Source organism: Macaca mulatta, chromosome 11, assembly GCF_049350105.2.
Source record: "Macaca mulatta isolate MMU2019108-1 chromosome 11, T2T-MMU8v2.0, whole genome shotgun sequence".
Taxonomy (NCBI): Eukaryota; Metazoa; Chordata; class Mammalia; order Primates; family Cercopithecidae; genus Macaca; species Macaca mulatta.
Genome location: NC_133416.1, coordinates 28782814 through 28798637, shown reverse-complemented (window position 1 = coordinate 28798637; position 15824 = coordinate 28782814). Strand labels below are relative to the sequence as shown.

At 35.4% G+C, this 15824-nt stretch overlaps 1 protein-coding gene across 2 annotated transcripts in view; it reads left to right on the top strand.

Moving 5' to 3' along the window:
* The window catches only part of ITPR2 (inositol 1,4,5-trisphosphate receptor type 2), a 495598-nt gene that overhangs the window by 382879 nt on the left and 96895 nt on the right, over positions 1-15824 (top strand). For both annotated transcript variants that reach the window (XM_028829349.2, XM_028829352.2), the window contains exons 46-48: positions 6207-6314; positions 10550-10742; positions 13539-13664. In XM_028829349.2, the coding sequence (XP_028685182.1) occupies positions 6207-6314; positions 10550-10742; positions 13539-13664 (427 nt within the window). The remainder of the gene's footprint in view (positions 1-6206; positions 6315-10549; positions 10743-13538; positions 13665-15824) is intronic.

Here is a 15824-nt window from a genome sequence, read left to right as displayed (position 1 = left end):
GTAGCTCCCAATTCCCTTCTAGTCCTCTTCTCATTGCCCATCCTCCATGGCTTGGCTCATGGGATCCCTCTCTCTATGCAGAACCACTTCCTCATGCCATTCTTTCTTCCTCCTTTCTACCTGGACATTTCATCCATTCTTTAAAACCTTTATCAGATGCACTTCTTACAGGGTTCCTTTCCTCATGCCACCAAATCTAATGTGATTCCTTGTAATTCTGCCCTCATTTTTCCTTGTATTAATTACATGTCTATCATTGTTTTAATTCCTCCAACTAGAAAGTCGGTTGCCTGAAAGAAGAAAATAAGTATTGCTCATCTCTATCATCCCACGGTAGCTAAAACCGTGCTTTGCACTTTACAGGGTCACAGAATCAGAGAAAAAAAAAAAAAAGTAGATGTTTTGAAAACAAGAGGCTTCCATATTTTGCACACTAGAATAGGTAAAGCCTTAGTTTTTGCCCCCTTTTGCTGATTTTTCTCTGCTTCAAATAGGGGTAGTGTTTGGCATGAAGGCATTGTATTGTAATACAGTCGCCTGAATATACAAGGCAATTATTCTGACTTCAGGCTCCAGCTCACTTTGTGATCTTGGGAAAGCCAATTGCTATGTCACAGTTTTACCAATTAATAAAATTGGAACTCACATAAAGAAAATACAGATGAAAAGTAGTAAGGAATAATTATTATTGAATGTCATTGAAGTATGGTTTCTTGACTTTTTTTCTCCATCCTTACTTGGACCCAAACTGAAATGAACATTAAAATCCTAGTGATAAGAAGATAAATGTGAAATGGATAATAAAGGATACCACTAAAAATAAAAAGCCCAAGTCTGTCATCTTTATTCCCTAATCTTGGATTCAAAAAATACATGGTGTTGCTCAAAGACCCTGCTGCAGGTTATATATGTTTATGTATAAGGTTTGCACTTATGTGTCTGTCTGTATTTTATGAATATATACATATACATGTTTTTATTCCTATTGAGTGATGCATCTGTATTTAAATTACAAATGTGTCATGATTGATAATGATATGCATGATTTTCCTTTTGTCTTCAACATATAATGAAAGAATCTCTTGGTAGTCTTTCCTGTGGGGAATGTCTTTATTTTTTCTTAAGGCTGACTATCCACCAATGCTTTGGATCCTCTCCTCACTAATCTGTATGCATGCACTATATCTACCCATGTGTTCATTGCATTGTTATAAAACTTTAATATTATGATATGTAATAAATTATCTCAGGCCTAGTTTTTCTATTTGTAATAAGGACCTAATAAGTGTTCCTTGTTGCTAAAATTCTTTTGAAACTGCATACTAACTGGGTGGGCATCATTTGCGCACCATATATAAAACAATTGCTACCATTTTGGCTCATAAAGATTGTTGTGGAATACAAGTATTTCTAAGACCCAGAGATTTCCCCCCATGGCAAATTCAGACTCTCATTATCATTAATATTGATTGTTGGTTGGCTTTCTGGAACATGTTTGTATAGTGACATCAGCTAATTTCAAGTCCTGTTGGGAGCATCTTTGTCAATAGTAAAGTTGGCTATCGTTAAGACAGCAGTCCTTGAATATCTTCATTAGCAGTTTTTCAGTTTTTAATTAGGTTCTAAATTAAATTTCTTATTGTTACAACTCTCCACAGATGTGCCATACTTGTGCAGAAACTTACCAGGTATTTTTACCTTTGGTTTCCAAAGCACATAATAGTAAATGGTGTGATTGCTGCTTTGGATGCTGGGGTTTTTTTCTTTTTTTTTTTTTAAGTCATATGAAAGGATACGTGGCATATAAAAGTGTGGAGGAGACAAATGTGGCTAAAGAGTCCATCACTAAGACAACCGAATATCTTTGGTTGGCAGTGCGTTCATTCTACAGAATATTTTAAATCAGATTGCATGTATAGGGGACTAAATCCTTTAAAAACTATTGAGCATATGTTAATTGGCTTCTAAGACATTGTATTGTGCTTTCAGTAAACTGCTAATTTGGACCAGGAAAGCTCTGTATTGATATCAGTCATTTTTATGCATTTCACAATCATCAAGATATTCCTTAATTCTTTTGCATTTTGTCTATATAATAGGAACGCTATCCTTGCTTTATCGTATAGGGTTCCATTCAACATTGATTGGGTACCCAATAAAAGTGGAACTCACATTAAAAAAACACAGATGAAAAGTACTAAGAAATAATTATTATTGAATGTCATCAAAGTGTAGTTTCTTGATTTTTTTTTTTACCTTGTCCTTACTTGGACCCAAACTGAAATGAACATTAAAATCCCAATGGTAAGAAGATAAATGTGAAATGGATAATAAAGGATGCCACTAAAAATGGTTATTTCCTTCCTCCAAATAGCTTATAATCTATCGGAATACATATGAGTACATAAATAACTATCAAACAAGAAAAAATATTAAAATTTTTTTCTACAAATACTGGAATTTGTACCATTGTCTGATTTCTAATCAGATTTATTTGCCCTTCTTCTTTACAGAGGATGAAACAGAGAGAGAATTCATTGAGGCTTAAGAGTTGTTGTCCACTTTAAATTTATGAATATATGTTACTAACTAGCCCATTTCTTCATTGATTTCACCAAATATTTATTGAGTCTATTTTATGTATCAAGTTCTGTTTTTGGCGCCGAGAACAAAGAGATGAGTAAGACCAGGCCCTTTATTTGAGGATGTCACAGACCACTGGAGAGAAATAATAGTTACTCAGATACAATATGAGAAATTTCATAATATAGATATGTGCAGGGCGCTATCAGAACACAGAACAGGGAGGAGCAAATAAGCCTCATTAGTCAAGACCCTCTATTACAAAGAATATGAAAGATTTCCAGGTAGAAAAAAACAGTGAAGTTTTCTCTGTTTTGTTTGTATTGTTCTTTTTCAATTATATATTTCAAATTTTCAAAGATATGTAAAGATGGCTTATCTAATCATGAATGAAAATATTGTTCTAATACTTTGAACATGTGAAGGGAGGCCTAGGTGGGTGTTTTTTTGTTTGTTTGTTTGTGTTTTTTTTTGAGTCCCTTTTAGAACGCCTCTTCTCTGCAATAAAACAAGACAAATGCAGAATCATGTCATTAAGTCAACAGGAGGAAGAGAGGCCCACAAATGTTTCTGTTAAGCAGGATATACTGTTTACTATTACATTAAATAACATTATTGGTTTCTTAAAATAACTGCAGCAATTTTTGACCCTATGAAGTGATCATAAAGAAGTAAAAGTTTTTTAATAAATAAACTTAGCAGAAATTATTCAAATTACTATCTCACCTTGGGAGACTATCAGTTATGTAAGATTTAAAGAGTTCCAGTATTTAAGTATCTCTTTTTTATGTGTTGTTGACCTTACCCAACAAAACTATAGATCTCATTATTTACAACTCTCTTTATACTCCATGACTTTACCCAGGCAGCTGAATATTGCCGGAGAAAAACACACAAATATGGTTCCTGGCCTCCCTTTGACCATAACATAAGGGAGACCCTTAAGGCTTCCTGGCAGTACTACTGTATTTCCAAGTCCATGTACTTTCACTAGCTATTTTATAGCTGCTTTTCATCAGTTATCCAACACCTCCTCTCTCGTCCTCATTATCAGCTTCCTACTGCACTGAGAAAAAAAGTAACCAGAAAAGAACTTCTCAGTGTTCCCATCATCACAACCACCCAACCTCCTGAATCTGTGCCCATATTCCCTGCTGTCTCTAAGGGTAAATTTATTCCTATCTAAGGCAAACCCCTTTACAAATGTTCTAGATCGTTCCACTCTCACCTAGTCAAGATGTTGCTCTAGTGAATAGTCCCTTTCAAAACCAAACAAACACGATGTTCTATTTTCTGTATTTAAAAAATCCACCTTTATCCCTGCCCTTTTATCTACCTGCCATCCTATTTCTTGGCTCTACCTCACACCTGCAGTCCTCAAGAGTTGTTTCTACTCACACTCCTTGTATATACCTCCTCGCCTCCCATTCTTTTTTAAACTCACTACAATTAAGCTTTGGTATCCACCACTTCCTAAAACTGCTGCTGTGAAGCTTTTCAGTGATTTCTGAGTTGCTAAACCAAATGACATTTCCCTGTCCTCATTTGGTTGGACTTACCTGCTGCATTTAACGCAGATAATCACTCCCTCCCTCTTGAAATTATTTCTTCCCTTGGCTGCAATACACCTGGCTGCGTGGGGTTTTGTTCCTACCTTGCTTAACCAACTTTCTTAGTCTAATTTGCTGGTGTCTTTTCTCTTACTAACCTATATTGGAGTTCCATGGAGCTCCTTTCTCTGTCTAAGCTCACTTTTAGGTGATCTCACTAAGGCTCATGATTTTAAGTATCAGCCATATACTGACGACCCCTCCATGCACAGCTCCAGCCCTGACCTCTGCCCAGAATTCCTGACAAACAAATCCAACAGCCCACTCCTCATCTAAAGCTTCACATGTCCACAACCAAAGTCCTGATTTTATCCTGCTAAATGTACTCCTCCTCCATTTTTTCTTAGTAAATGGCAAACAAATCCAATAGCCCACTCCTCATCTAAAGCTTCACATGTCCACAAAGTCCTGATTTTATCCTGCTAAATGTACTCCTACATTTTTTCTTAGTAAATGACATTTCTAAACTATTAATTGCTCAGGTCAATAACTTTGGAATCATCCTTAATTCTCTTTCTTTCATGCCCCAGATCCAATCAGTAAAGAAATCATGCCAGTTTTGCCTTCAAGAACTGGCCACTTCTTAAAACATGCTGAGGTACCTAAATGATTACAGTAATTTTATGCTTTCAAACTCATTGAGATTTTTAGAAACCCCTATAAGTCACAACAAGTTTCATGACTATGGTTTGTAGTAAAAATGTGTATAATTCAAATTTAGTTCAAAAAAACATAAATAGAAAATAGGAAATGGTTTTTTTGAGTGATTGATTAATGACCCTGAAAACCAATTCTGAAATAACAATTTTCAAAATGATTTGCTCTAGAGCAACATCAGTGTAATGAATATTTAGCTTACCAAATTATCACTTATAAGGATAATGTTCATTTGGTTTTCTAGGTTCTGAATTATTATTTAAAATTCATCTCCATGATTATAATCACAGTTTGTATTAAGATCTCATGAATCATAGGAAAACTTATCGCTCTATAATGTTGATAAAATACTGGCTCTACCATTTTCTAGCTATGTTATCACAAACAAGTTCCTCACACTCTCCGTGCTTCAGTTTCCTCATCTGTCAATGGCAATAATAAAGAGTGCCTACCACTGAATTTCTTAGTAGGTTCAAGTAAGATCATGTACTTGAAGTACTTAGAATTAGTACCTGGCATGGAGTTGGAGGCAGGCACTGTGCTAGGAATGAGAGAGTTCTGTGGTACAGTCTTTGTTAGTAGAAGCCCTCAGGAAATTCAAGCATTAATAGGATATTTGATAAGTGAAAGACATTGCAAGATTTCAGGAATTGCTCGAGACAACCATAAAAGAGACATCTGAAGGCAACATGTATTACTAATGTACACAGTGAGAGAACTAGCCAGCAAATGCTGTAGACATTCAAATGAGAGAGAAAGATGACTTCCACCACCAGCAGTTTAAAATAATTTATGGTGAAATTTTTGCTTTTTTAAATGCCCAATTTCAATGACAATAAAATCAAGATCTATACCCAGAAAACACTAATTTTGGCTTACAAACGTGCAGAAACATAGGACTTTATACCAACTACTAATGTAGAGCTTAGATTACATGCTATAAGAGAAACTCTTCTGAAATACAGATACCTATTTATGTGTGTGTAGGAAAAACACACATTTATATTGTCCCCACTACTCACTGATTTATTGCACTGTTGATCACTTTGTTTTTGTGTGTATGTAGTTTAAATTTACTATAGACAGTATCAATTACGTATCACTGGGAACATTTCTTCTTCCTACAGTCATATATTTACTGAAGACATAAAGTTAATCAACAAATATTAATGGCTGATCATTGTGATTTCATTATCTCTGCCTTTCAAATACAGACATGCTTTCCTGAAGTGTAACTAATTGTCCTTAACCCTAGGACTGTGAAGCTATGTGTACAAGTAGACAAAGTTATTTCAAAGTTCGACCCCAGGAAAGGGTAAAAAAGGACCTAAAACCTTTATCTTTTCCCCGCTCTAGTTGGCCCGCCACAATAAACTGTTGCAGCAGATGCTCAAACCAGGATCGGATCCAGATGAAGGAGATGAAGCCTTAAAGTATTATGCCAACCACACTGCACAGATTGAGGTAACCATCTATTATTTATTGAAAGGGACCAACTGTGAAAAGTTATGCTTACTTTCTATTTTAGACCATTTTCATATTTTTTTCTAGAGCAATGATGCAGAATTGAGTGGTTTAAACTGAAAAATGTATAGTAAAAGGATGAGTGAGGAGTGATGTATAGGAAAATGAGGTGTACATCTTTCGAAGTTGTCTTTTTACTAAGACTATATGTAAAATTTCTTTTGTAATTAATAGATTTTTTTAACCATAGAAGCAATTAATCATTGCAGAGCAATAGTGTTTGAGAGATGGTATTATTATAATAGAAGCCTTCATTCAGGAAAAGGTTTCTTTTTAAAAATTGTGGAAGGCTTATTAAAATAGAGATCTCCAACAATTCACAAGTGGAGTAAACATGAAAGAAACTAATACAGTTTTCATATTGATACCATAGCCTTGGAAAGGTTTAACAGTTTCCATTTTCAGTATGCAGCAATTGACCTCCCCCGACCCTCATAAATGAGACATTATTTAATGGTTGGTGGCAGTTCAGGAGGTGTGGGTCAAAATGGACTTGTCATTATGTGTTCTGAGACCCATCTGGCTGACATTTACTAGCTATGGTATCATTTTGACACTGGCTGGCAGAGCTAATCAGGCAGAAGTGAGCAGAGTAGTTGACACTTGTCACTCCTATAATTTACGTTTATACATTCATTCATTTTGGCAGATATTTTTTACTTTTCAGCAGAGTGCATAATGGGCATCACTGTGTTCACTCTCGGGATATATAACCCCTACACTGTATTGTTTACTGTTGCCAAACCTTTGTGTCACAGAAATGGATACCTTGCTCACATTTGTAAACATTAATAGTACCACAACTTTGGTGTTGGATTTGACTTAGTGGAACCCATGAGCTGGACTAGCAGGAAAAAAATTTCTGTACAAGTAGAAATAGGTCATCAAACCATGAAATTCTTAAAGAAGATCCCAGAAGTCAAAGTACCAAGCTAGGAGATCAGAAGAGACCAGGGAATAGGAAATAGAGTGAGCAGGCCATGGAGAGAAGTTTGGTTAATGTCTGTGAGAGATGGGAGCTGTTGTTTGATGTTGTTTTATTGATTCCAGCAGTGAGGAGAGATTTAGCTATAAATACACACATTCAGCAAATATTTACTGAGCACTTACTCTCTACCAGTTCACACATATAGAAGATCATTCTGTGTCATAAGTATATAAACAAAGGGCCAAGGAAATGTAGAGAAAATAATAATTAGTGGTGCCTGAGCAATTTCAGGATAGATTTCACTGAGAAGTTACCTTTAAGAATGTATTAAAGATTGAGTATGAGTTTCTCCTTCAGAAAGGGGATTTCAGAAGGAAGAAAGTAAGTGAAGGGAAGGTAAAAAACACAGGAAGGAGATGACTATTTTCAAAAGATCAATCTGGTTGCTGTTTGGAGACAAGACTGGAAAAGAGAGTGGGATCGAAAACACACATAGATCAGATAGAAAGATATTATAATGGTAAATGTGAGAGATGATGATATCGAAGATGGCTGGACTGGAAAATACATATATATAGATACATGCATGTACATATCTATATAGTGATATATATAGAGAGAGTAAATACACACATATACATATACATATTGACAGGGCTTGAAGTTGAATTGCACATGTTAGGAGAATGGTGTGCAAAAGGATGTCCTCGGGCTACTCATTTGAATAAATGAGCAAAAGTTGGTGCCATGTATGAGAATGCTAGGAGAGAGTGAAGTTTGGTAGCTAAAAGGTAGAAGAAGATTATTTGTTCATTATTGGATAGATTGAATTCGAGGTGACTTTCAGTCATCCATGGAGTTCGATATACAAGTCCAGGTTTCAAAGGAGTGGTCCAGGCTGATGAACTCATTGATCAGTTCTCATGTTCACCCAAAGCCAGCTCACATGACCTACTCAGAGAGGCCTTCTTCCCTTCTCCAGGCATTCATTAATTTCATCTCACTGTGTATGCTTCCACAGCAGTTTGGTTATTCTGTTAGTTTAATATTTATCACATTGGAATATTACTATCTTCATATATGTAACTTCTCCTTTACTTGAGGCAGGGACTGGTCTTGGTCATCTTTGTATTTCCAAAACTGAACCCTGTGCCTTGAACGTAACCACAACAATTCATGTTATTGAGAATAATAGTTTGTCTGCAAGTTATAGACTTAAAGACCCTGGGAATAGGAAGAGCCTCGTGTCTAATCACCCATCTAAGAAGATATTGCCCTGTAATAATCTGCTTCTGCTTTAAATTCTTCCTGCCATAGAGTTCTCACTACATCACAAGGAAACTGATCTGATTTTGAATGACTCTAATAATTAGAAACTTTTTTTTTAAATAAAGAATTAACATTAGCCCATTTTAATATTTACTTTCAGAACATTTTTCCCCCTCAACATGATAGCTTGATTCTAACATCTGAAGAGCCATCATGATTACTAAACTACAAGCTCTTACCCATTGGGGTTCGTGTTGTTTTTTCTCCAACATGCCTCACCTAAAGACTGAATAAGCATTTGTTGAATAAATGTATTGAAAAATTATCCATCTCTGGTTTTTTGCAGTTAACACACCTCCATTTCCTTCAGTAATCCCTCCAGTTTGTCCATGCTGTTTGCAAAATGTGGCAACTGTAATCAAACGTAACATTTCATAAAAGGACTGAAGAACTTGGCTTATAATAATCTAGACATGATTTCTTTGATGCACCCTGAGATTTTTAAAATAATATTTGACACTATTGGATCAAGTAAAGCTTTTTTTCCCCATATGGTTGCCTGTCATACCAAATGTGTCCAATTATTTTGTACAATTGATTTTAGTAACCTATATCCAGGAATTTTCATTTACCTTACTAAATTTCATGTAGTTTGCTTTATGACAGTATTCTAGTATGTAATTGAATATATCACATATCATTTAGGATACCTTCAGTTACAAGTTTAATAGAATACCACACTGACAATTGTTTAGACAGTAAAATTTTATCTGATGGGAAGTCTGGAGTACCAGCAGTTCTATAATTGATTCAGTGACTCAGTGATGTCTTAAAATATGCAAACTCTTCACATATTTATACTAGGTTCCTTATCATGCTGACACTATCTCACCTCATGGTTGCAAAATGGCTGCTAGAGTTCCAAGCATCATGCCCTTAGACCCTTTTGTTCTAAGCAAGAAGAAAGATGATACAGGCAAACCAAAGAAACAAAAACAAACAAACAAAAAACTTTTGTTTTTGTGTATTTGGTTTTCATTTTTGTTTTTGTTGTTGTTGTTGCTGTTGTTGTTTTGTGTGTCTCTTATGGCTCTCTGCCTTTACCAACAAGCAAAATCTCTCCTGGAAGCCCTTTCGGGAGATTTCTCTTTATGCCTCACTTTCTAGAGGTACAGCCCATGACCACCACCACACCAGTCAGTAGCAAAGGGAACAGAATTACTCTTTTGGGTTAAGCCAATCCTTATTCATTCCTGAGAACTGGGCACTGTACGTAAATGTGAACCTTGAAATTTAGGCTTCATGAACCCTTGTTACATAGTAAAGCTATATGAAAATAATCAGCCTTTTTTTTTTTTTTTAGTCTAAAGTTAAACAGTCACAAATAACAAATAAGGGAGGCTCAAAATTATGAGTATTTAAATATGGGTATATGTTTACATGGATGTTGTACCTACAAAAATATGTTTTGCCATGAGTAAGAGAACATTTTAATGATATAAAGCACTTTTCTCTGTAGAGTTCAGACACATAATGTTGAATATGTCATTTGTTACCCGAAAGCCTCTTTTAGGACAAAGAGGCTAAGAACAAGATACAAATAGTATAAATGCTATATTTAAGCCTACCCAGCCAGTCACTTTCTAATTAAGACTGTCTTCGTTTTAGGATGTACTTCACAAAAATAAAAATGGGTGGCAGAAGTATAATGCTAACCCAGAAAGAATAAAAGGTTTTTATTTTTTGTTATTTTAAACAAAGTATAGTGTTTTTCATATATTAGTCAATTAATTTCTCTTTTTTAAGAGAAAAATGCAAAGTAGTATAGTAAAAAGGGTTCTTTCAGATATTTCAAGTTGGCATATTTTTTCACAACTGAGTTCATAAAACATCATCTTCAAACTCATTTTAAAAACAAAAGCAAGTCTAAGGCTGAGGTGTCCAAAAGGCTAAAAACAATGCAAATTAATGTTTTCAGATTGTCCGGCATGATAGGACCATGGAACAAATAGTTTTTCCTGTCCCCAATATATGTGAATACCTCACTCGAGAATCCAAGTGCCGTGTGTTCAATACAACTGAAAGGGATGAACAAGGAAGTAAAGTGAATGACTTTTTCCAGCAAACAGAAGATCTCTACAATGAAATGAAGTGGCAAAAGAAAATCAGAAGTAAGTACAGTAAACTGAAATGGTTAGTTTTGTGCGTAGTGGTAGATAATTTGGTACTTTGGGACACATGATGCAGCTCATTTAAATTGTTTTTTAATTTCTTGCCAGTCTGACACACTGAAATCACTTTCAGGCTTAAGGGTGTCCGCTTAGTCTACCACTGGAGCCAAGACACCTGCAGCTTAAGGAAAACAGAAAGCCCTAACTAATTACATCAACTCTTCATGATGATCCCATTTTTTAAATAAATATTATGAAATGCAGGGTTGCAGCTGTACGTTTTCAAATGTTGAACAGCTGCAGGTTTGAAGCCCGTGAGTGGGCCCTGACTGGCCTATCAGTGAATAGGATTGAGAGACATCAGCTCCTGCACACTCTTCCTCTATTGTCCTGAGATTGAGGGGATTGTTTCATGTTTTGCTGAGAGTAAGTCTTTCTTTGAACATATCTTTACCTCCCCTCACCAAACAAGCTGTACATGTCATGACACTTGTATTTAAATAGAGCAATGTTATAATATTCCAGTTAAAAAATCAGTTTAGTACAGTTCCCATGACTTATCTCTTAGGTCCCAAGTCTATTAGGAAACACTGACTTTTAAAATTTAAAATTTTAGAATTTTTAAATAAACTTTAGTTTATTTTCCAAGATAAGGGATCTCATGAGTTTTTCACAAAAGTCAATGGGGGAAACTCTTGAGTAGGTCTTTTTCAGTCCCTTGGAGTTTTCTAGACAAACAGGATATGTTCTCAATACTTCTATTCAACAGTATTTCATTATGCTAGTTTTCAGGAACTTTAGTAGGTATGATTTATGAATTCGAGTGGTACTTGAGAAATATCATCTTTAGGTATAGGGGTGTGGTATGCATTTTCAGGCTTTTAAAACAGAATGTTTTTTTAAAAATCAAAATTATTCTCCCTTAGCAATTTACCATGTAGAGCCTTATGGAATTCAGTGAAAATTTTGGGTGTCTAAAATACATATGAAGACACAATTTCATTTGGAGCATTTTAAAAACATACATTTTCTGGCCAGGCATGGTGGCTCATGCCTGTAAATCCCAACACTTTGGGAGGCTGAGGCAGGCAGATCATGAGGTCAGGAGATTGAGACCATCCTGGCTAACACAGTGAAACCCTGTCTCTACTAAAAATATAAAATATTAACCAGACGTGGTGGCGGGCGCCTGTAGTCCCAGCTACTTGGGGGGCTGAGGCAGAAGAATCACTTGAAATCAGGAGGCAGAGGTTGCAGTGAGCCAAGATTGCACCACTGCACTCCAGCCTGGGCAACAGAGCGAGACTCTGCCTCAGTAAAACAAACAAACAAACAAAAAACAAAACAAAACAAAAAACACATATATTTTCTCCTTGACAACAAAGTGAATACTGGACTAGTGCTTTGGGGGGGTCTGTGCTTTTAAAAAAAATAAGTTTTTTGTCATTTACCAAAAATTAATTCTTAAAATAATTTTCAGTGTACATTTTACTTTAAAATTTGGAAGCAGCTTATTATGAGGCCATAGGCAGAATCTAATTCATTTGGTGGATTCAATAGTGAGGATTTGTTATTACAAATGCATGCATCAACATCTTCTAATTTTGTCTTAATAGTCTACCTTTAAAAACGAGGACTCCTAATTGAGGAATGATGGAGATGCAGATGTTTACAGTTTATGGTACATTAGTCAATTAAATGGCATAGCTAATCATAGCATATTTCAGCATTGGAATGTTCCCTTCCAAGAGAAGGAAAACAAGATGTACTGAAGAGAAGTACAGTTTGTAAGTAGGCAATAGGCACTAGGTTGAAATTCACAGGATTTATCTACGAAGTTTATCATTTCCATTTGAAAATCAATGTGCCTTTCCCCCTTGATTAACTTAAATTTTTTAATTCTGGTGTTAAGTTTTTAAAAGTTAGAGAGTGAACAAGACCTATAGGAGCCATGTGAGTGCCCAGGGCAGGCTAGTAAGTTTGGCTCTCATTCAAACTTACATGCATTACAAATCTGTTCAGTTATTTAACAGAGGTGGAAAGAACTAATTTTTGGTTAATGTAAACTGTATTCGATTGATGCATTTAGTAATTCATTTCTGATGACAGACACAGAGTCCTTTGTTGAATATATTCAGCAAAGCCTGTTCCACTTATTAGCAGTTTTTATTGTAGTGCTCATTTTCTTCTGCTGTTTCAAACCCAACAAGTTCTTAGGAAGATTTAAGGTTTAAAATGTAGATAATACTGTAAATCACTAGTTCCCTGTCAGGAGTACTATGTCTCATGATTAGGTTTCATAGTTTCAGCTAACTGTGAGTGTGTCATAGGAATTTTCATTAGAAATATATCTGTGCTATGGGTTTGGAGTTTTTTTATTTGACTTTAAGGCATGGGAGTGGGACCAATTTATCAATACTACCAAATTATACAATGAAGTATATCATTTCATTAAAAGGGACCCCAGGCAACTGCTAAACTGCTCTGCAGATAGATTACAGAGAATTATTACAGAATCACCTTTTCTGACCACCTTTAGCGATTGCAAAATTCCTCGCCCTTCTGCAGTAGTTTAGGCCTAAACTGGCTGAAGGATGAAAAAAGGAATCAAATTTCACTCCTTTATGGTTCTGATTGTTTTTAATAAACTTACTCAAGTCAAATATTTATTTAAATAGGTTTTTATAATAGTTTACAAAAATGATGCATTTAGTAAAATATTGTTTTGGTAAGCCTCATGTGTTGAAACCAAAATTTATTTTTCTGTTCTGCTCCTTTACGCTTCTCATTTCCTAGATAACCCTGCACTGTTCTGGTTCTCGAGGCACATCTCTCTCTGGGGGAGCATTTCCTTCAACCTGGCTGTGTTCATCAATTTAGCTGTTGCTCTCTTCTACCCATTCGGGGATGATGGAGATGAAGGCAAGTGCTCGTTTTTCCTTAAAAGATAAATATTTTAAAGTTTCCACTTAACTATTTAGATCTTCAAAATAAGAATAGTTTCATTCCTGTTAAATGGATTTTTCTATACTTGTTGGAAGTAGATTATGATAGTAAATAGAATAGGCAGAAAAGTGTGGTCAATAGAATTGTTATTTTTTAAAAAGCTCGTATACACAATTGTTATTAGAGCTATATTATATCTTGGCAAATAAAGCAATGAAAAGATTTGTCATTTCTACCTAATTGTTACGACTCCAAACATTTTTATACTGTATCATCTCAATTATGCAAATGACAGCTCTGTGCCCAAATATTAATTGTTGTTACCTAAATACTGGCATTTATATTTTACTCTCTTTGTTTTCTGTCTTGTCTAAGGTTTCTATAGTGAGCGTACATGTAATCTAGAAATAATTTTTAATTCTATACTAAAGTCAGGGATTCTTAAGATAATTAAATGTGTGTCATCTGAGATTTCAAAAGTGAACAGCATATGACAAGACAATAATAGGAAATAAAGGATACTGAATATGAAACTAATATTATTAAACTAATAATACAGAAGCAAAAATGAGAAAGTATACCATTTTAGGTGCAATTAGAAATATAGGAGAAATATACTGAATCGTGAGACTTTGGGAAGTAAGTTTTGTGTAAGTTTGGTGGAGAGCATGGGAAGTATGTTACAGGTTTGGGCTACAATCTGGTAAATTACTTTGGAATGGGCATGGAAAGAATGGCTTGGAAGAAAAGATAGAGAAATAAGCTAATAATAACCATGCAGTGCTTTTGCCTCTCATCATTTCATGGGATTACTGTGAGAATTTAATGAGATGATGTAGGTAAAGCATTTAGAATAGTACCTGATAAACCTTCAGTAAAGTTCAATGGTGGTGGTTGCTGTTTAAAAGGTACATATTTGTACTACAGAAAGAAGCCTCGAGGAAAGAGAGTATGATAAGAGCAACAGGTATTTCAGCCTATTTCAGAAGAACTGGGGGTGGGCAGGAAAGGAAATGGGAGTCCGAAAGTCATTTGCTCTTTTACAGATTCATTACAGGTAACATAGATATCAAAGTTCTAAACTTTAGCTGTAATCTGAGTAGTCATGAATAACCACTGTTTTTGGAAGGCATACCCAGAATAAAAGAAGAATATTAAGCAATGGAGTGGATGTGTGAGTTAAATTTGGCCATCCATTATAGAGCAACTGCACATTCACCAGGAAGTAAAAATGGCTTTCTCTTCACTATGTTTAGTTTCCTTTAGTGATAAACTCTTAGCATAGAGGAATATAACTCTTGGGAGGAAAGAAGTCCAGCATGAAATGATAAATCAATATCATCTGCACACAGAATGCGGGCAAGATTATAGAGTCCCAGTTAGTAGAAGCATAAAGTCTTAAAAAAGGAAGCAATTCTGGAAATCATCTAATATCAAGCACTCATTTGACAGATGAACAGATGGAAGTCCAGAAAGCCTAAAAAATGGCAGATCTTAGAGTAGAAGACTAACCCTTTTGTGTCCAATCTAGGATCTTTCTCCATGGATTGGAAGCATGTCATTAACAGGCGCCCCTTCTTCATACAGGACCTAATTTCCCTTGAGTTCCATTCCATGATCTCCCTTTCTTGACCACCGGAGCCAATGTATGTAGGCTCTGCTGCCACCTATTGTACATGAAATATAAGAGTGATGGGAAATGCCACCCCTCTGGGCAGTTGCTCTTTACTCATTCAGGAGAAGCAGAACACATGGTATTTGTAACACTTGCCTGGCCAATAATAGTTATAAAAGTAATACTACTAATAATAACAGCAGCGGAGGTTGTTCACCACTTAGACTGGGTCAGGGAAAATGCTAAGCACTTCGCATACATTTCACTTAATCTTCCTGACAAATCTGTATTCTTATGAAGGAAGAATATCCTTATGGATGAAGAATATTTTTATGGATGAAGAAACTGAGGCTGAAGATTTGCCTTGTAATTAGAGTTCAAAAATATGTATTTTTAAATAAGCTCACCAGGTATTGCTGGTGCAACTGGTCCTTGAAAAAGGACTTGAAATAACAGATTTTCAAAGACATTCTTTACCCATCAATGGTGGGACGGGAGGAGCATTTTCTCTCCTTAATACT